Raw genomic sequence first — 21,925 nt, 5'->3', positions numbered from 1 at the left:
GAAATGGCTCGAGCAATGATCCATGGAAATCATGTGTCACAAAGATTCTGGTAAAAACATTAAACACAGCTTGTTACATCATAAATCGAGTATATGTGAGGAAGAACTCGACCAAGACACCTTATGAGCTTTGGAAAGGAAAAATTCCGAATCTGAGTTATTTCCATGTGTTTGGGTGCAAATGTTACATCTTGAATGATAAAGATTATCTTGGAAAATTTGATTCCAAATGTGATGAAAGAATTTTTCTGGGTTACTCAGAGAGTAGTACAGCTTTTAGAATCTACAACAAGAGGTTGGGGACCATATTCGAATCAGTCAATGTGGTCTTTGATGATTATTCATTTAACCAATGGACAGGATGTGAGTCTGACAGTGAATCAGAGGAGCTGACTATAAATGAACCAGAAGAAGTGGAAGCTATCAAAACTGAAGAAAAGGTGAGAAACAGTCAAGAACCATTGTTGCAAATTCATAAAAATCACTCAGCATCAGATGTTATAGGAGATCTCAAAGAAGGTATGAAAACCAGAGGAATTAAGATTGATTTCAAGAAAATGGAGAGCAATTTTGCTAGCTAGGAAAAAGTCCATTTTGAGTGTTTCGTCTCATTCTTTGAACCTAAGAATCATAATGAGGCTCTAGATGATAACTCATGGATTTTAGCAATGGAAGAGGAGTTAGAGCAGTTTGAGCGAAATGAGGTATGGGAGTTAGTTCCTAGACATAACAATGTAAATGTGATAGGAACAAAATGGATTTTCAAGAATAAAACTGATGAGAATGGGACAGTGGTTCGAAACAAGGCTAGATTGGTGGCTCAAGGATATACACAGATTGAAGAAATTGATTTTGAGGAAACATTTGCTCCAATAGCAAGACTTGAATCAATAAGGTTCTTCTTAGGAATGGCATGTATCATGAACTTCAAAGTGTTTCAAATGGATGTAAAGAGTGCCTTCTTAAATGGGATTTTACAAGAGGAAGTATATGTGAAACAACCTAAAGGTTTTGAAGATTCAAGAAATCCAGATTATGTTTATAGTCTGAAGAAAGCTTTGTATGGTTTGAAACAAGCTCCAAGGGCATGGTATGAAAGGATGACAAACTTTCTGTTGCAGCAAGGTTATGAACGAGGGAATGTAGACAAGACCTTGTTTATATTAACCATAGACCAAAACATCATGGTGGTACAAATCTATGTGGATGATATCATTTTTGGAAGCACATCACAAGATTTGGTGAATAAGTTTGTGGAGAATATGTCTCAAGAGTTTGAAATGGGTCTTGTTGGAGAATTGAAGTATTTTCTGGGATTGCAGATCACTCAAACAGATGAAGGGATATTTGTGTCACAAAGTACCTATGCAAGGAAGTTACTGACAAAGTTTAAGCTGGAAAAGTGCAAAGAAGCAGTCATTCCAATGAGTACGTCAAAGAAGTTAACAAGGGATGAGAAAGGGCAAAATGTTGATGTGACTTTGTATAGAGGAATGATCGGAAGTTTGTTAGACTTGACAGCTAGCAGACCTGATTTATGCTACAGTTTAGGAGTTTGTGCTAGATATCAAGCAAAACCTAAGCAATCTCATTTAGAAGCTGTGAAAAGGATTATTAAGTATGTCAAGGGAACACTTGATCTCGGTCTTTGGATGTCAAAAGGGTCGAATTCAAGTTTAGTGGGATATTGTGATGCAGACTATGCTGGAAGTCTGGATGATCGAAAGAGTACAAGTGGAGGTTGTTTCTTTTTGGGGAATAACTTAATCTCTTGGTTAAGTAAGAAACAGAATTCTGCATCATTATCAACAGCTGAGTCAGAATATATTGATATGGGAAGTTGCTGTACTCAACTGCTTTGGATGAAGCAAATGTCTGCAGATTATGGTATGGACTCAGGAATTCTTCAAGTTTTGTGTGACAATAAAAGTGCAATTGATCTCTCAAAAAATCTTGTGCAGCATTCAAGAACAAAGCATATTGATGTAATGCATCATTTTATTAGAGAGCTTGTGGAAAACAAGCAAGTCCATATTGATCATTTATCCACTGAGATGCAGTTGGCTAATCTGTTCACTAAAGCTTTAAATTTTCAGAGATTTGTGATGTTGAGGAATCTAATTGGTGTTTGTACAATATGAGTGTATACTCGTGGTACAAGAACTGGTTCAAGAGTTGTTGAAAGTTATTTGAGAAAATGGATCAGTTGTGTGTTTATGGTTTAAAAGGTTATGGGCTTGGGCTGAATAAAAGAAGGGTTTTTGTTTTTATAAAAAAGGAGAAGAAGGATTCGCGGTTAGAAGAAGAAGAGTCTCGAAAAAAAAAAAAAAACCTAAGGAGCAAAGGGAGAACAACAAAGATTTTGAAGCTTCAAATCACAACAATGGTGACCGCAACTTGCAGAGGGAAGATTAACAGGAGAGGTGGATCTGAAAAGCGAACAGATGGTGACAAAAATAGACCACATTTGATTGATGAAGAAATCGAGGAATTTGAGCATGCACCGGTTCTGGTTCCGTATTCGGAAGACTCGTCTTCGGCGGAGAAGACCCAAGGTCAGAATGACGAATCGTTTGGAACTGCATGTGATGTCGATCTGGGTGAATCCGAAGAAACGGAGTCAGATGAACCGGCGGTTGAGGGTTTGATTGATCAAGTTCACAAATCTAAAAAGGGGAAAGAACCAGAATTTTCGGGTGATGAAATTGATCCTATTGAAGTATCGGTTCAAGAACAGGTGGAGCGAATGGCTAGGAAGAAGCGAGTGCACAAAAAGCTTGGTCTTACGCCACCGAAGAAAACAAGGAAAACAGGGGAATCGAGTTCAACTCGCATGAAGTCGACATCAAAGTTTGATCCAAAGATTTTCACTTCGGGTTCGGCTCAAACAAGGTATAAATCTTTTAGTTCTAGGAAGTTTACCAAGGAACGTCTTGTAGATCTTGATGCAAAATATGAATGGGGATGTCTTGATTTGATTAAGAAAATGGGAATTCCTGCTAGTGTTGAAGGTTTGGCTTCTTATGTGAAGGAGGTTATTGCTGAGTTTTATGCTAATTTACCTGAAAAAGCTTCAGTTGATGGTATAGAAGTATTGGTTCGTGGTCACACTTATGATTTTTCTCTAGCTGTCATTAACCGGGTTTTTGATCAGCCACCTTTGTCTGAAGCAGAGACACATGCTGTTGCAGCTGTTGAATTACTTAGTCTTGAAAAGATTGCTGAAAATTTGAGTGGGATGAGATGAATCCAAGGGATCTACCAGCTGCATTTGGGGCTTTGTTCAGCATTTCAGGTTATAATTGGATACCATCGTCTCATAGGAATCATGTGTCTGAGCAGCGGGCTAGGCTTGTTTACAAAATCTTCAAAGGAATTCGTTTTGATTTTGGGAAAATGGTATATGATCAGGTGGTTGAGTTGGCTAAAATTAAGAAACAGGATTCTCGTTGGTTGATGTTTCCTAGGACCATTTTTAAGGTTCTTATGCATCAGAAGAAGCTTGACATAACCGATTCAGAAGTTTTTGACAAACCTATAGCATATCGGAAAGATGCTCGCACTGGAAGGGCATATGCTGCTAAGTTTCCTGAGTGTCCTAATTATTATGTTCCACCGGTGTCATCTGAATCACCTCCTGTTGCGGCTCCTGGTCAGAATTATATTGATGTTGAGCTTGGGAGCATTCATATGTCAGTAGTAGGACGGAATGATCCGGAGTTGGTCTATGGAGCACTGATTGATACAGCTCGAGTGCTACAAAATCTTTTTGGAGTTGTGTATCGTTTGACTCAGAATCATCCCATGTCAAAGATGATTTGATTGGTTTTTAACATGTATACTCTTCAAGCAGGGGGAGAAGGATCAGTTTATGGGGGAGTGTCACGTTTGCGGGGGAGCATCAAGTTAGAATGTTTTCCGGTTTTAGCATCAAGTCAGAATGTTCTCTGGTTTTAGTTCTTTTTGGATGTTTCAATTCTAAAACATTTTGCAGTTTGGTTTGATTGTCTTTTCGGATGTTCTTGCGTCTGTTAAGTTTTCAGACTCTTGAAAAATATTATGTGATAAGTTTAAATTGCTAGAATTATTGAACTTGGTTGCTTGAAGAAGCATAAGGTTAAAAAGGGGGAGATTGAAGATGCATCTATTGACATAAGTGTTGTACTAAAACAAAAGTAGTACAAGATGTGGATCAGCGGGATTAAACCAAAGAGGAAATCTATTAAAGCGGTTAAGAGAAATCACATGAAGCAAGAAGAAGTTTCTGGAAGAGTAAAGACTTTCTTGTTATAAGGATAAAAGGAAGTTTTACAAAGAAAGATTGTTAATTTCCTAAACTATAAAGAAAAAGAAATTTAAGAATTCTGATTAGAATTGGGAATTAGCCTATTGTAAAAGATCAGCACTTCATAGATTGAGAGATCCTAGCATTGAATCTTAAGCTTAGAGAAAGAATAGCTTAAAGATTCAAAGAAGGCTAAAAGCTTAATAGGATTACAAAATAGAGTTAAGGAGAAACCTTGTAAGAACTTATTTTCTAATAAAAGAGAGTTATTTGAATTTCTGTTCGATATTTAGTGTTAAAGATCCAAACCGTTTAGCACTTACGTTTTCATCCTACATCCCAAACCAAGATATATAGTCGCATATTATTCCTTGTCATCATTTTGGTTGGTGGAAACAATTGCATTGTAGGCTTGTAGCAAGCAGACTAGCAAAAGGATTACCGATTATAATCATTTTACTGCCGTGTGAAATTGTTTATTAGAAGCGTACGTAGTCTAAACGGATGTTAAAATTTTGATAGAGATTGGACAGACGTTGGAGCTTGAAAGACATACGTATATATTGATATAAACTTATATTGTTTGGATCTTAGCTTCACAGGCGAAAATAGATTTGTGCTAGAATTATAGAGGAGGACGCGTGTCGTATAACTTTTTCATTTGTTTAGGATATTTCTTTTTCGATTAAAAATTATATTAAAAAAACAATTTTTTAGAGATATTGTATCATTATGATAGAAGAATATATGCATATATATATATATATATACTTAACTAGCTACGGATTATTCATACCTCCTAAAAATGACGTCTAATATAGTGGATTGACCAACATTTTCATCAGAAATGAAAGATTTTACTTATTTCAGAGATAAATTTGCTAATTTTAGTAATATATAGATTTCTCGAGAGATATTCGTGCCGATAAACTTGCGAAATGTGCAAGAGCACGAGATTTATGTTTTTCTCATGTAAACTCTTTGTTACATAACTGGTTCTCTCTCAAAAAGAGTCATCTCCGATAATTTAATATATGAGCTTGATTTTCAAAAAAATATATGTATATTTAATTAGTAGCTACTAAAAACTCTCATACCTTATGTATTGGGTCTCTCGTTTTTATCACATTAGTACCTAATCTGTTTTGCGTTATCAGCAACCATCGTATCCTCTCTTAAAAACTTGCTTGCAGAAAAGCTTGTTGAGTGTGTCGCTTGTGAACTACCTTGTCATCTCTCCAAGAATATTCGTAGAAAAACTCGTGTGTATGTTCTATCGAAAATTCATCTTGAGCATAAAACAAGAGGGGAGACAACATAGATGGTAAGTTACAATCATTCCCATGTAGATTGTATGTGATTTTGATTTATGTCTACTTACATCCATTGTCTAACATTTATTTTTGCAGATTTTGATTCAGTCATCACTCAAGTTCAAAAAGAGAAGATAGAAGCATTAATGAGTTATCAACATTCTTCTCATTTTCTAGCCTATAGACAGACTCACTAAGCTCCAAACATGTTTTATAACATGCCTCCAAGATGTTCCTCCTCAAAATAAGAATATCATCATTCTTCCAATATAGCTCATGCATATTGCCAGCTCTGATCATCATTCTCTGCAGAAATAAAAAAACTTCCAACCCACATCTTTTGCAAATCTTCTTCGATAACATCCATTATCAGTACATCCATTTTCAGTACATGCAAATCTACTGTAAGAATCATCACTCACATTCCTATTTGATCAACCGGATCTTGTTTTAATTAATGAGATAAAGGATGTTATTGAAGAAAATTTGCACTAGCTACTAAAAAAACTCAATACTAATAGCAAAAGTAACAAGTGCTTTTGATAATCAAAAGTTAAGTATAAATATGGGATACAAGATTCACTACTAAGTATAAATAAATACGGGATACAATACAATTGGAGTTAAGACTAATTGGCGTAAAGTCGCTATATAGTGTTTGCGTCGGATTCTGATCATTACATTGTATATTGGTGTGAATCATTAATTTCTTTCAATTCTAATTTAGGTGTTTTTATGTGGGACAATTAACCTCCATTCACAAACTTGCGTGGAAGGCTAATAATTAGAATTAGACTCGACACTCGAAGCTTTTAATTTATATAGGTGGACCTTTACAAAATACAAACTATCAAAGATTTATATAAATTATAGGTTTGGGAGGCAACTGACCTTTAGTCATTACCGTGGGATATATACAGACGACAATAGACAAAGAAAATATATAAATAATTTGATCAATTAAATAAAAAGACATATCAAAAAAAATATTTGATATACCAATGGCAATTACGTTCAAAGAAACAGATGCAAGTAACGAATTATTTTCAAAGAAACACATATATACATATACAACTAATTAAAATCTCACCATGAATCATGATATTAAATAAAACTTTATCTGAAAAGATAGAAAGTGAATTCAATTTTCTAAAAAAAGGGAAGAGTTTTTTACATTCGTGATTGGTATTATTATTACTCTTTTTTAATCAAACGAGTGATTGTTATAAATACAGTGGTTATTATTACTCTTTTTCATCCAATAAAATCTTTGATATCTAACTTAACATATTAATTTGTTAATTATTATTATACTTCAGTTATTATTTTTATATATGAGTATATTTTGTGAAACAAATAAATTCTTATATTATTTATTATAATTAAAAAATAGTTTTATTTCCGGATATACCATAAGTTGAATTTTTAAAAACAAATACAAATGATTCAATCTATAAAATATTCAATTTTTATTAATATTATTCTTTAAAAATAATATCTATTGAATTAAAAAATTTACCTTAGTACAATGGCCAATGGTAAGTCCTTATTGCACAAGGCACCATCACACCCGGGATTGAGTCATTTGGCTAATAGGCCGGCCAGTTGTGGCCCAATGGTTGACAAAAAAAAAAAATTTACTGAGTAACGGGTCAAAATTTGAATATTTAAAATTCAATTTCATACTTTTTTGTTGAATTTTATAGTTTTATATAATATAATAAACTTTAAATAATTTATTTTGAAATTTTTTAAAAATATTGAAACTTGATATTAAAGTTAGAAACTATAAACACTCTAAATTGGTTTGTTATAGCAATGTCAATAATAATAATATGAAAGAATTTTAAAAAACCAAGTATATTAAAACAAAAAGTATAACAATATATTAAATTACTCATAATATAATAACTCGCTTTTTAAAAACCAAATTCACAAAATTATGTCTTATAATGACATTCAAGTCATGAGGTAGAATATACATTGTTGAAATAACTTCACATACATAAACTAATACAACATATTAAAATTTTATTTTAAAATAGAAAATATACAAAATTTTGTATAAAATAAATTTAACCAGTGTTATAGCACGGGTACTTATCTAAAATCATTAACAATATAAAACTTACAAAATCAGTGTCTTTTTCAAATCATTATATTTAGCATATGATTTTATTACATAATATTTTATCTAAAAAACTTTTAAAAATAATCATATAAATTATATTTTAAATAAAAGAAAAAAATATAATATAAATAAAATGAATTTTAACGTGTGCTAGAGCACGACCTTAATCTAGTGTCACATATTGATTTGTGTCAAAATCATTTGAATTTTGGACTCAACGATAACAAAATATTTTTTTAAAAAGATAATAATGATGATAAAGAAATGTTGTGGCGCCGCGTATGAATAATTAAAAAACTGTTAGTTTCATAGTTTCATGAGATATTGCCAAGTAAACTTGCTTTGTTGTCTCTACCCCCTTTGTGTTGTTCACGTTCATGAAGCTCTCTCAGCCGCCAATTTTTGAATTTCCCGAAATACCCCACACCACTCGAGAGCTTTATCCTCTGCTGTTCACCCTATCTCTTTTAGCCTGCACCACCACGTCATCAATCAGGATCCCTAATCACGTGGCGCCATATGGTTGGAAATTTAGTTCAAAAACATGAATATTGTAAGTTTTTTTTTCTTTCTTTCTATTATATAAAAGGATTCTATAACCAGTCACTTCAGAATAGAAAATATACAGAAGGAATCTTAAATTTTTAATAATTTGACCATTTGGCCACAGAATTTTTAGCAACTTTTAAATCGTAGCCAAAACTTACAAATTGTAAATTTTGTGACATGCTGTGTCCTAAAAAAAAGATATTATTGCGACATGTTTGCGATGAATTCTTCAAAACTTAACTCTATCATACAAATAAGAAGATATCGAACTGACAATAGTACAAACAAATAGTTTCAGTGATGCATTCTACATAAGACACATAGCATTACCAAAAACATTATACAATCATTGTGTTTTACTAATAGAAAAAAAATATGATTACATGGTGGTTAGATTAGCAATCATATACTAAGAACAACCGACAACAAAATAATACAACATGCAATACAAAACTTAAATCTTATATCCACAACAAAACTATATACGTTTATCTAATCTGAAAATTTGGGTTTAAAAGTTATTTTTGAAAAATTGGGGTACTCTTACATGATTTTTAAAAAAGCATGAGGGTTCAATTGAATAATATCACAACTGTTGTCTACGCTCTTAAAAACCCCATTCGCTTCGTCTCAGTTGAATCTCCCCTCACCGGATTATCCAGTTCCATATTTCTCATTCTCACGTCCTCTCTCCTCTTCTTAAAACTGTGTCCCGACTAAGTTGACTCGTTCTCTCTCGTTGTTTTGATAGACAAATATGACGGAGATCGATCCTTCCCGCGTCTTCGCCAGGGACGTTAAGCGTATTGTCGTCAAGGTTCCTTTTTTTTTTTTTTTTTTCCTTCTTTGTTGATTTGATGATTGTCTTCCAATAACATTTCTGGGTTTGACTTTTTTTTTTTGTTTAATCTTCTGCGTTGAGTCTAATATATTTGGAAGTCTGTGTTTTTTGTGTCAATTGGTACTGTGTCAATGATTGTTTTCTTAAAGTTTTCAGTTTTTTTTTTTTTTTTTATTGACGGCGGAGAAATCTGAGGAAAATGTTGAAACTTTATTGTATTTGAATCCTAAATCTTCGATTTTTATCACTACCCATATGCTTCTTTTGATCGATTTTTTTATTGTTTAATTGATTCGTTTGAGTTTGATTGATTTTAACAGGTTGGGACTGCAGTTGTCACTGGGAAAGGAGGAAGATTGGCTCTTGGACGTTTAGGAGCTATCTGTGAGCAGGTATTTTCATATATTAATGGGAAACATATGATTTTGAAGTTATTGATTAAGCTCTGTTTTTACAAACAGAATTGTTAAGGACTTTTGTGTGTATATAATGTCAGCTTGCGGAATTGAACTCGGATGGATTTGAGGTCATTTTGGTGTCTTCTGGTGCGGTTGGTCTTGGTCGACAAAGGCTTCGATATAGACAATTAGTCAACAGCAGGTTTTTGTGATGGAAACTAGTCTTTTTAAGTTTCTAGTGTTCCTCTCCAAAGGCTTGAATTGTGTGTCTTAACTGTTGTATATGTTTTGTTTTGTTGTTGTGCTGATTCTTTTTCTATTGGGGTTTCAGTTTTGCAGACCTCCAGAAGCCACAAATGGATCTTGATGGGAAGGCTTGTGCTGGTGTTGGACAGAGCAGCCTCATGGCTTACTATGAGACTATGTTTGACCAGGTGATGCTCCTTTTTTTTTTTTTTTGGCTGTTTCTTGATTATTGAAAAGTATTTCAAATATTGATGTTTTGCTTTCTTCATCTTTTTTGTTGGGTAGTTGGATGTGACGGTGGCTCAAATGCTTGTGACTGATAGCAGTTTTAGAGATAAAGATTTCAGGAAGCAACTTAGTGAAACTGTCAAAGCCATGTTTAGAATGAGGGTTATTCCTGTTTTCAATGAGAATGATGCTATAAGCACTCGCAGAGCCCCCTACAAGGTTTGTTGATTGCCTTTCTTTTGCTCTTTGACGTGGACCTGTGAGAAAAATTTAATTTTTACTTATTGACTGTACATGATGTTGAATAATTTCCTAGTTCCGCTGCGTCTTATAGACTTATAGTCTAATGTACAGTTTCACTATACTTAAACCTATACAGGATTCTACTGGTATATTTTGGGATAATGACAGCTTAGCTGCTCTTCTATCGCTAGAGCTGAAAGCTGACCTTCTGATCCTTCTAAGTGATGTTGAGGGTCTTTACACTGGCCCCCCAAGTGATCCTAACTCAAAGTTAATCCACACATTCATTAAAGAAAAACACCAGGACGAGATTACTTTCGGCGAAAAATCCAAATTAGGACGAGGGGGTATGACTGCAAAAGTTAAAGCTGCTGTTAATGCAGCTTATGGTGGCATTCCTGTTATCATAACCAGGTAAAAGTCCCTTCCGTACTCGTAATCTCTATTAGTAGTTATCTTCCCTTGAATATCAGAATATAGAAGGTACTGATCAATAAGCTAACAACATATAATGTTGGATGGAAGAGTGATTTATTTCTTGCTATTTTTATGAAGTGGGTTTGCAGCTGAGAATATAAGTAAAGTCCTTAGAGGACTGCGTGTCGGTACCCTGTTCCATCAAGATGCTCATTTGTGGGCTCCGGTCGTAGATACTACTTCTCGTGACATGGCAGTTGCTGCAAGGGAAAGCTCAAGAAAGCTTCAGGTAATGTTAGGGCTTCGATGCAAGTGTCATAAAACTATTTCTTATTTTGCAAGTGTACTCAACTTATTTGCATTTTGCTTACAGGCCTTGTCTTCAGGAGATAGGAAGAAAATTCTACTCGATATTGCCAACGCCCTTGAAGCAAATGAGAAAACAATTAAAGCTGAGAACGATTTAGATGTTGCTGCAGCACAAGAAGCTGGATATGAAGAGTCTCTGGTAGCTCGCTTAGTTATGAAGCCTGGGAAGGTAAGTACTGTGTGATGAAACCTATTGCACCTATTTTTGTCTTTATATGGCCTATTTATTTCTACTTATACATTTTTTGTGCGTTGATAGATCTCAAGCCTTGCAGCTTCCGTTCGCCAGCTAGCTGAAATGGAAGATCCAATCGGTCGTGTATTAAAGAAAACTCAGGTAATCTGAGAACAATACTTTTCAAACTAGGATTCATATACAGGAAAGGAATATCCTCATATGATTTAAAAGTTTCTCCTATTAAAATGCGGAATTTGTCTAATTCATATTATTCTTGACAATTTCTTATTGCAGGTTGCAGATGATCTTATTTTAGAGAAGACCTCATCACCAATAGGTGTTCTTCTGATTGTATTTGAATCTCGACCTGATGCACTAGTTCAGGTATGCCATGAGTCACTGTCCTTTATGTTTTTAGATGTAAATTTTAATCGCTGAACACCATGCTCTATCAATGAATCAAACAGATAGCTTCGCTTGCAATCCGAAGTGGAAATGGTCTTCTGCTGAAAGGTGGAAAGGAGGCTTTTCGCTCAAATGCTATCTTACACAAGGTACATCGACCTCATGTTTCATAGATTGGAGTGAACTCCATTTTAGTTATTATCTGGCTAATTTGTGAGATCCACGGAAAATTTTAGGTGATCACTGATGCAATTCCAAAGACTGTTGGAGGTAAACTCATTGGACTTGTGACTTCGAGAGAAGAGATTCCTGATTTGCTCAAGGTAGGTAGATACATGTATGGCAAGCCACCAGAAGTGATTAGCGCTTTTTACCTAAACTGAAACCCTTCATTTTTTTGCTACAGCTTGATGACGTTATTGATCTTGTGATCCCAAGAGGCAGCAACAAGCTTGTTTCTCAGATAAAAAACTCGACGAAAATCCCAGTGCTAGGCCATGCTGGTAAGTTTATAAGTTCAGTTCCATTGAGTTCTTAAATTGTATTGGCCTAGAGAGAATATGGCTTACCTTTTGGGTGTATCCAGATGGAATCTGTCATGTATATGTTGATAAGTCTTGTAATCTGGCCATGGCAAAGCGCATCGTTTCCGATGCAAAGTTGGACTATCCAGCAGCCTGTAATGCGATGGTTAGAGATTCTTACCTATTTCATTACTGTTCATTTATGCTAAGTGATTTCGTTTTTAGTTCTCTTGTTACTTCTTGTCTCACTTCCTCATCTCCTTGTATTTTGTCCTAACAGGAAACTCTTCTTCTACATAAGGATTTGGAGCAGAATGGTTTTCTTAATGATATTATATTTGTTCTGCAAAGCAAAGGTGAGAATAGTAGTGTGGGAAAATGAATCTGTTTTATTGGATCTATCTTTCAGCCTTGATTTTTAGCCTTACAACTGTTGTTTTATAGTTATATTAAACTAGAAAGTTTTCATAAACACTGAAACCAAGATAGAATTTAGTTTGTTAGCCATTTTTAAAGAGATTTTGTGTACGTGTCAAATTGCAGGTGTCACTTTGTATGGTGGGCCAAGAGCAAGTGCTAAACTAAATATTCCGGAAACAAAATCATTCCATCACGAGTACAGTTCCAAGGCCTGCACCGTTGAAATTGTCGAAGACGTACATGGTGCTATAGATCATATTCACCAACATGGAAGGTAAAATTATTACTGATTTCAAACTAATAATAACATTACAAAGTTTGCAAAGGGCCTACCGCTCTGTATTCTTTGCATGTGCTGGAAAATAAGTGTGGCCACTCTTTTTTCTTATCTTATGAGAGCAGTGCACATACGGATTGCATAGTGACAGAAGATAGTGAAGTCGCAAAGATATTTCTCCATCAAGTAGACAGGTAAATAGCTCATGTACTTGAGCATTTGTGCTTTTGATATAATCAATCATATAAAATGTTGGAGGTTGAATATACGGAAAACTAACTAATTCTTTAACATTTCGTGCTCTTGACAGTGCTGCTGTTTTCCACAATGCAAGCACAAGATTCTCTGATGGTTTTAGATTCGGATTTGGTGCAGAGGTAGGGAAGAGAGAGACATATTATATCACATCTATTAAACCGAATAAATAGAGAAGTGTCGATGAATGAGTGGTTAATGTGGGTTGTTGTTCTTATGTATAGGTGGGAATAAGCACAAGCAGGATCCATGCCCGTGGTCCAGTCGGAGTAGAAGGATTATTGACAACGAGATGGTACAACTTAGTCTATTTTGTCTTTCCATAGTACATTGAATTTTCAAAAGTTCTGAAGTTTAAATGGTTGTGGTGATGAATGACAGGATAATGAGAGGAAAAGGACAAGTTGTTGATGGAGACAATGGAATCGTTTACACCCATAAGGACCTTCCTGTCTTAAAAAGGACAGAGGCAGTGGAGAATGGGATTTAGTTCTCTCTCTCTTTTCCTGCTAATGTCATATTATGTTTTACTATGATGATGATGATTGAAGATTTTTTTTCGTTTCACATAGGATTTAGTGTTACTTGAGGTTTGTACCATCATAAGATCCCTTTACTCAAGTGGTCTTTGATAATAGTGAAATGTTTAGCAGCTTCTCTTCATGTCAAAAACTCCTTATAAGTCACAAACTTTGATTCACCACTTCTGTTTGTATCATTTGTCTATGCCAGAATAAATAAGTTGCATCTCTTCTAATTTGTTGATATCACAAAGATTCAAATTCGAATTTCACTTCCAAAACCCATGTGAACTCAAAAGTCATAACAATAAAACCTGCAACCCTACAAACCATCTTGCTCTTGCTCATCTTAGTGTGTTTTCATTCTTGGACAAAGTTTTTAAGCTTCTTCAACAATAGTAACTATTCTCTGCTATCTTTCTTCATCATGGACTCATACAAGAAAACCGGTCAAATTACAATTTCTCACGAAACAAAATATCCTAAACAAAGAATCTCTTCAATATATATATCTTAACAAAGTAGTTTTCACATATCCAACTCTGAATTTACAAAGTCACCTTAAATTTCACAAAACTGTATGATAAAGAGACTGGAATGTTTTTTTTTTTTTGAATTTGTTAAAAACTTGGTTTACATTCTGAATCATTTTCTATGTGACTCGGATCAACAGGACAACCATTATAAACACACATGTCATGGCGAAGATCAAGAGCCACTGGAAGCAACTTGTCTTTGAGCTTTGTGAATATACCTTTGTGGCTCTTGTGGTTGTGTGCCCTGTGCTCGCTAAGCTTTGCTCAATGGCCTCCTCGGTGGAGTCAAGTATCTTTTGTTAATGAATCCACAACCAAAGAAAGAACGAACAAATGTTAGGACCAATAAAACCAGTTAAAAAACCATATGAACCAAAATATAGATTCTTCTCTTATCCCATTGATAATGATAGTATGCAATGTCACATAATGGGGTACCGTAAGGAAGTGGTTAACATGTCACCTTTTCTGTACTTTGCACAGATTGGCTTATCGTTTGACTTGTCTCCTTGAGTTGTCTTGCAAGTCCCACCATTTCATCGGTTAGATCCTCTTGAAGCTTTCTGTCAATAAATGAATCACCAACGTGAACATGAAGTAGCAAATTCAACTTGAATTCAAAAGAATACAGCTTTACTCATAGCTATAACTTTTGTTTTACCAAGGAAAGTGTATAGACTGATCAATTAAGTTCCTAAAGTTTCTAGTTCATTGAAGAATCTACCTCTGCTTGTCAATATACGCTTGAGCTGCAGAGTCTAGTTTTATTGGTTTTGGTGTATCCGCGTCAGCGGTATCATAGCACTGCTCCTTGGAACTTGTAGACCTGCATCAATCAAGGAAGCTGGTAAGAAATAAAGGCCAAAAGAATTTACAAGTTGAGAAGGCATGTGAATCAAATAATAGTCTTACACTATTCTTCTTCTCGGCTGTGGCGAAGTGGGGCTTCGAGTATCGTCATCTTCTATCTTTGGAGAGCTTTCGTTGGTAAAGTCGTTTGCAAAAGGCTCATCAGGTACCTCTGTGTCGGGCTGAGAATATACATTTTACGATTTGTTAGTTATGATTTAGGAATGAATGATATGACATATTCTTATTATGATTCCCAATTGATATTATTGGATTAATAGTGTACATTTAAAGCTAATAAGATCTTACCATATATGTAATCATTTATTAAACGCAAATTAGATATTTTCTAAGATGTATTATCTTGAATTAATTGCTATATTATAGGGATGTGATTAAGAGGATGTGATTACATAATTTGGCTTATCAATTCTTTTTGTCAAACTCGGTCCTAAAAATTCGGCATGCAAATTAGATCTTTCCTAAGATACAATGGGCATTAATTGGATGTAAATAAGTATGTTATGGATTAAAAATCGGCCCAAAATATTCGGCAATCTTAAGGAAGATCCAGATAATTGAATCGGTTATAATTTTAGTTAAAATCCCGACCCGAAGTTGGCAAAAAGTGATGGCACCCTATTGTACTCCAAAAATGTATTCCGAGCTCTATATGTGGATATACTTGTTGGTTACAAATATCCTAAGACAATTTTTAATATTTATTCATTTATAAAAATTCAAATCATATTATATGCTGAAAAAAATCTAAAATTTTATTAATTTTATATATTAAATTAGGAAGGAATTGAAAACAAAAATCAAAGTGTAAAATAAGTGTAAATTTATCAGCTTATAATCATTTAGTAGCTAATATGTTTTGCATTGTCATCAACCATCACGGTATGAAAATTATAATCATACAATTTTCAGCAACCATCATATCCTCTCTTAAAAATTTGCTTGCCGAAAATTGTATGATCATAATTTTAATTATCTCTCATAAAGTACAACTACCTTGATTGTCTATGTAGTCAAGAACTATTGTACATGTACATATAAATTAAAAATGTAAGGCCAAATAAACAAAATATGACAAACATAAAGAACAAGCAGCAATATGAAATGAATGAAACCAACCTGAGGCCGAAGATCAGCATTATTCTCTACAGTTCTGGAAAATTGGTCATAGCACATACTTTGCAGAATGCTTTTATACATGGTAATGTAGTTGAGTTGAGAATCATCATCTAGCCTACAAAAGAACTGTAACTTGTTGTAATATACCAAAGGAAAAAAAATCAAAGAGGAGCAAACTAACCAATAGTATAGAACGATTGCACAACGCTGTGCTTAATGAGAAGATCAACGAGGTCCCGTATTATGATCAAAGACTTTATACAAAGATGATGAATCAAAAAAGAAAAAGACGACGACATTAGTCTCTTTAGTAATTTGATGTAACTAACCAAAGGAAAAAAAAAATAGACTAAACAGATTATTATTGGCTTAATTATCCAATCAAACTTGTACTTATCACTTCTTCTTTTTTTTCTTACATAGGTGATGAATCATATAGTAGCATCTTTCTCAAACTTTTTTATATTTCTGAATACTAATTATATCGTTATGTACTTTGAAAATGTTATTTGGGATTAAAATAGAATGAATTGGATTCTACAGTCTCCATGATTGAGTTGAATTCATTACACAATTCAGATGACATATATATTGTTGCCATTACGTTCCTTTTAGCTTTTTTTCTTTAACCGTTCTAGAAAATAAGCTATGTTTGGGCTTCGATTCCAAAACAAGTTTCAATAATAAAAAAATCAGATGAACCAAAAAATAAGTCATTTATTAGAAACCAAACATATATGTAAAAATCATTTGAAAAAAAAACCTTAGGTAGGACCCGCTTTGGAGCCACGTCAACATGAAATTGGGTAAACGTCGTGATCGTGGTCACGAACCTAACACGAACCGTTTTGATGACTACACGTGGTGGTCTGGGTTCTTCTTACTGTGCACCGCGTTACACCAGAAAATTTATTCATCGTCTCTGATCTGCGAGATAATTCGCCAAAGTGAATTTTTTTAGAGAAAGACGATGACAGACTGAGTCTACTCGCTCTTCAGTCTTGACACCGCGTATCTAATTTTGTAAACATTAAATAGTCAAAATGTTTCTCTTCAGGTTGTTTGCTATTAGGGACCTTTTAACTTTTCTGAAATTCATAGATCCCTCCATTAATTAAGTTAAGTAGTGAATCACATATCTTCCTTCACCCCTATGATCTAACAGCTAGTATTAATATTGAAAGAAATCTGTACATGGTCTTTGAATTGGTTATATCATCTTCTTTTATTATTTAAGAAACTTAGCGTACTACGTGAAAGTTGACTTCAATTTCCTGCAGAATGATAAAGCCAACTTAGCGGGTGGTGGTCTGTTTGGTGGAGTGGTACATATAGTATGGTACTCTCAAAGGCAGCCTTCTTCCGCAAAAAGTACCTCAGCCTTTACAAAAATAGCATGCCGGCATCAATCAGAGAATTCACAACCAAGAACAGGTTCCTTATCTCTTTGTGTTTTCTTGTATTCCTGAATGTGATTTGAATTTGAATCTGAAACAAACTATTCTAGAAGCTTTCTTTTATGCTTTAATTTCATTATAAAATATCTCCTCTCGTCTGTTTAGAGAGTTTATGCTGTGATTGTATGAGGTCTCGTATGTAAGATTTGGTGAGATTGAGCTGGGAAAGATGATGTTCTAGCCATTCTCTTATCAATTGTACTTTTACAGTGAGTTATAAAAGGTTGAGAGTGTGTGTCTGTTCTTAACAAAAGCTTCATCGCCGCCTCTTGCACCCTCGGACCTCCGTTGGGATCCACCTACACTTTTGTGTCTCAGCTCTTTGGACCAGAAACAAAACGCGTCGCTTGGAGTCGTGGATTTGATCTGTAACTGTTTCTTCACGTTCAAGAAATCTTCAGGATCCATCAGTATGTGTAAATCTTCGATCTCTGCCAGAAGTTTCCAGATTCTCTCCAGCAAGTACACGTCAGAAGAAGCTTTTTCCAAGTTTCCCTCTTCGATCCTCGAATAGATTTGGTATAAAAGATTCACAGAAACGTAAATCCACGATTCAAGAATCTGATATAAATAGTGTAGAGCATTTGGTTCTCGATGTGATCGGAGTAAGGATTGCTCTTGAGGGTGCGTAGCTCCTCCGGGCAACAAACGGCGTCGTACCGGAGATATGGTTTTCCGGCTAGGTTTTGTTCTCCTAAACCGAGCGTATACTTGCACCAACGCATCTCATTCTCGATCGTAGACAAGATCTTCTGTCCAATGCTCTCCGATGTACAACACGTGGAGATCTCCAAGACCAAGCTCCACGAGCTCCAGCCATTGCTAACCGGAACAGCCGCCACGATTTTGATCTGGCTCGTGGCAAGCGAATCCAACCGTCGGATCCACTCGCGGCGGTTTATGAAAGGACGTGTGTCACAAGCAACGGTGAGGATTAAACGGAAAGTGATCTCAAGAGCTTGAAAAGATGGTTTGAGAACCGGCTCAGAGATCCAGTGAGTGAGGGTAATCGAGAGAGGACCAGAGGCTTCTTAGTTCAGGCAAACGGAGGTAAAACTCGTAGGCAGAGCAAGCGGCAGAGGAAGAGGAGGAGATTGGTGAGGACACGGAGGGGAGCTTACATCCCAACTAATTCGAATTATAATCTTTCCTTCCAAATCTCGCTATCATATTATTACGATCGAACAAATGGTATAGACTAGTATATGCTTAACTCAGAAAATAAGAGAATGATCGGCATCGTGGACACCTTATAACGTGGATTATGATAGGATAAATAATAGTGGCCGACAGTTTATAACGTGGTTTGAAATAAAAGGTTGTACTTGGAGTCTACGTACTAAGAGAAATGTAAAGGCAAAACGTACGTAAGTTATTGATACTTTGTCTTACTAGTCATATTGGAATCAAGGCATCAAAAATATAACAGTAATGTTATTGACAGTATAAATTAAAAGATTCTCAGGGTCTACAATGTTCCATAATCCCTTGAATTCGAATTGAACCAATAAAAAGAGAATAATATAGGGAAAAAGGACACTGAACATAAATAAGTGTTCAACAGAAATCCCATTTTATACACGTGCTGACGTGCACATCCACACACATAAGTTTTTTTTTTTTGTGTGTGTGGATAACAAGCACATAATTAAGTTGATGTCACACATTCGTCTTATGACGTATTTTAATAAATTTGGGCTGCAACCCCAACCCCATGTTCCGGAACCTTACATTTATGAACATATGTCCTAGTTCACGATCGAGAGATCTACAAGAATTAAGATAAATTCACGGAAACATTATATTTTGAAGGCAATTGGTTTCAAAATGTCGATGCTGTCCCCGTTTCCAATTAGAGCTCTAGCACCTTGTTGCATAAATAATGGGATGCATGAATACTTATCCAGGCAAAGGAAGGTCGAGAGACTAAAGGGGCACTGAGGGGGTATGATTTACTAAAATAGCGGCTTTTAAACACTCTTAGCAACGCTTCGAAAACTCGATCATCAGCTTGGCAAGAGAGTGATAATTAAGCCTCCATATAAATATAAATCATTTACTTTGTTTGCATATTTTATTGAATTAGTGTAATCTTGTAAGTTGTGTGTGTTTATTTGTGGTTAGTCTATTTAATGGTAGGTTATCTCGCAAGCGATTCAGATTCCAATGATAAAAGAAAGATTGATGATGACCTTTTTTTTAGTTAGCCAGTGACCTTTTTAGTTTGATTAGCCAGTGACTTATGATTTTTAAGTTTCTAAAAACAACCCCGCGCGGATGTCAAGCTAGTTTCTTCAAAATCGAAATCGAATAAGGATGATATCTATTTCGTTAGCCCAGATCTTTATAGCCCACTAGATAGGCCCATAGGTTTCGGGTAATATAGTTAAACGTTGAAAGAAACCCTAAATGCCTTTGACTTGACTGCTACGTATCGAGATCGCCTCTCTCCGTAAACGATTGTCAAAGAAGTGTTGAACTCTTTAATAAATAAAAAATAGAAAGATGTGATAACGAAAACACTTTTCTTTATTAGAAATGGTAGAAGAACCAACGTTCGTAATAAACAAAGAATTTGTTCCCAATTTACAAGAGTCTAGAGTAAGAAACAACTCCAATAAGAAGAGCAAACACCGTTTACAGATATCGGAAAAAGAGAGAGAAATTACAAAAGATCTTATTCATAGATTATTTGCAATGGAGAAGACGACTGCAACGGCTTCTCCTTATAAAGCAGACTTTGGACTCTAGTGCTCCAGCTCGTACGTGACAACTCATGTGCGACAGCTCACCAACAACCACGTCGACGTTCCGTTAGCCACAAAACAGTCCTTCCACCAGCTTTAAACACGTGTCTTCCTTTATTCAAATGAAAAAAACTCTGATAACGGAAACCCTATAACAGAGCTCCCCTGTTTGGAGAACCTTGTCCTCAAGGTTCAAAGGAAGGGAAGCGACGCTGCAGGTCGAATAAGTATTCCCAAGTGGCTTCTTCTTCACCCTCATTAGTCCACTTAACCAATACCATTGTAGCTGTGCGACCTTGACGTTTAACCATCTTCCTCTGCAAAATGATCTCAGGTTCCTTGAGTAAAACGTCATTAACCAACATTGGTAACTCCGTAGAAATGTAAGTCGAGCCCACCAGAACTTTGAGCTGTGAAACATGGAACACCGAATGAATCTGCGAACTCTCAGGAAGAGCCAACCTATATGCCACTGGACCACAGCGATCCACCACTTTATACGGACCATAATACTTCAGAGCGAGCTTTTCATTGCTACGAACCACCACTGATTGCTGGTGATATGGTTGGAGCTTGACGAACACATAGTCTCCAATGTCAAAGCTTCTCTCAGTGCGGTGCTGGTTTGCAAATGCCTGCATCCTGTGCTGAGCTCTTAACAGGTGGAACTTCAAGATCAGAATCATACTCTCATGTTCCTGTAAACTCTTAGCCACCACTGCAACCTTAGACTCTCCCGGAAGGTACGACAGATGAACAGGAGGGGCTTGACCGTAAACAGCTTCAAAAGGGGTCGACTGAGTCGCGGAGTGGAATGTGGTGTTATACCAATACTCAGCCAAAGGAAGCCACTTACTCCATTCAAAAGGTCGATCACTGCACATACACCGAAGATAAGTTTCCAGGCAACGATTTACCACTTCAGTCTGACCGTCACTCTGTGGATGATAGGCACTTGAAAATTTCAACTCCACCCCTTGCATCGCAAACAACTCCTTCCAAAACGAACTCAGAAATATCTTGTCTCTGTCACTCACAATGGACTTGGGACAACCGTGGAGTTTGAAAATGTTGTCCATGAATGCGTGAGCCACTGTTATCACCGTATAAGGGTGTGACAGAGCTATAAAATGTGCTGCTTTGCTCAGCCTGTCGACTATGACCAGAATCACATCCTTTCCTGCTGACTCTGGTAAGCCGTCTATGAAATCCATGGAGAGGTCAGTCCATAATGTTTCAGGGATTGGTAATGGCTGCAATGGACCAGGACTCGCCACTGTTTCATACTTACAGCGTTGACAGACATCACAAGCTCGAATGTATGCATGAANAATTACAAAAGATCTTATTCATAGATTATTTGCAATGGAGAAGACGACTGCAACGGCTTCTCCTTATAAAGCAGACTTTGGACTCTAGTGCTCCAGCTCGTACGTGACAACTCATGTGCGACAGCTCACCAACAACCACGTCGACGTTCCGTTAGCCACAAAACAGTCCTTCCACCAGCTTTAAACACGTGTCTTCCTTTATTCAAATGAAAAAAACTCTGATAACGGAAACCCTATAACAGAGCTCCCCTGTTTGGAGAACCTT

The 21,925-nt window shown here is 35.7% G+C and overlaps 2 protein-coding genes and 1 pseudogene across 2 annotated transcripts; 1 reads left to right on the top strand and 2 right to left on the bottom strand.

The window, feature by feature from the left end:
* LOC104781445 (delta-1-pyrroline-5-carboxylate synthase B) lies at positions 8,917-13,838 on the top strand. The gene is made up of 20 exons (XM_010506118.1): positions 8,917-9,095; positions 9,440-9,511; positions 9,616-9,719; positions 9,849-9,951; positions 10,049-10,210; positions 10,371-10,648; positions 10,790-10,940; positions 11,025-11,189; positions 11,280-11,357; positions 11,493-11,582; positions 11,666-11,752; positions 11,840-11,926; positions 12,010-12,106; positions 12,190-12,293; positions 12,408-12,483; positions 12,671-12,821; positions 12,950-13,018; positions 13,135-13,201; positions 13,304-13,374; positions 13,461-13,838. Exons 1-20 carry the CDS (start codon positions 9,036-9,038, stop codon positions 13,567-13,569), a joined length of 2,181 nt encoding a protein of 726 aa, XP_010504420.1. The 5' UTR covers positions 8,917-9,035; the 3' UTR covers positions 13,570-13,838.
* LOC104784090 lies at positions 14,102-15,182 on the bottom strand (the record flags this gene model as incomplete). The annotated part of the gene is made up of 4 exons (XM_019244178.1): positions 14,102-14,429; positions 14,600-14,699; positions 14,861-14,962; positions 15,049-15,182. Coding segments are annotated over 4 exons (513 nt in total), but the record flags the coding sequence as incomplete, so codon positions are not given.
* LOC104784088 lies at positions 17,738-21,543 on the bottom strand (annotated as a pseudogene).

Source organism: Camelina sativa, chromosome 4 (genome assembly GCF_000633955.1).
Source record: "Camelina sativa cultivar DH55 chromosome 4, Cs, whole genome shotgun sequence".
Lineage (NCBI taxonomy): Eukaryota > Viridiplantae > Streptophyta > Magnoliopsida > Brassicales > Brassicaceae > Camelina > Camelina sativa.
Note: the sequence above shows the minus strand (reverse complement) of the source record. Positions and strands in the feature narration are given on the sequence as shown.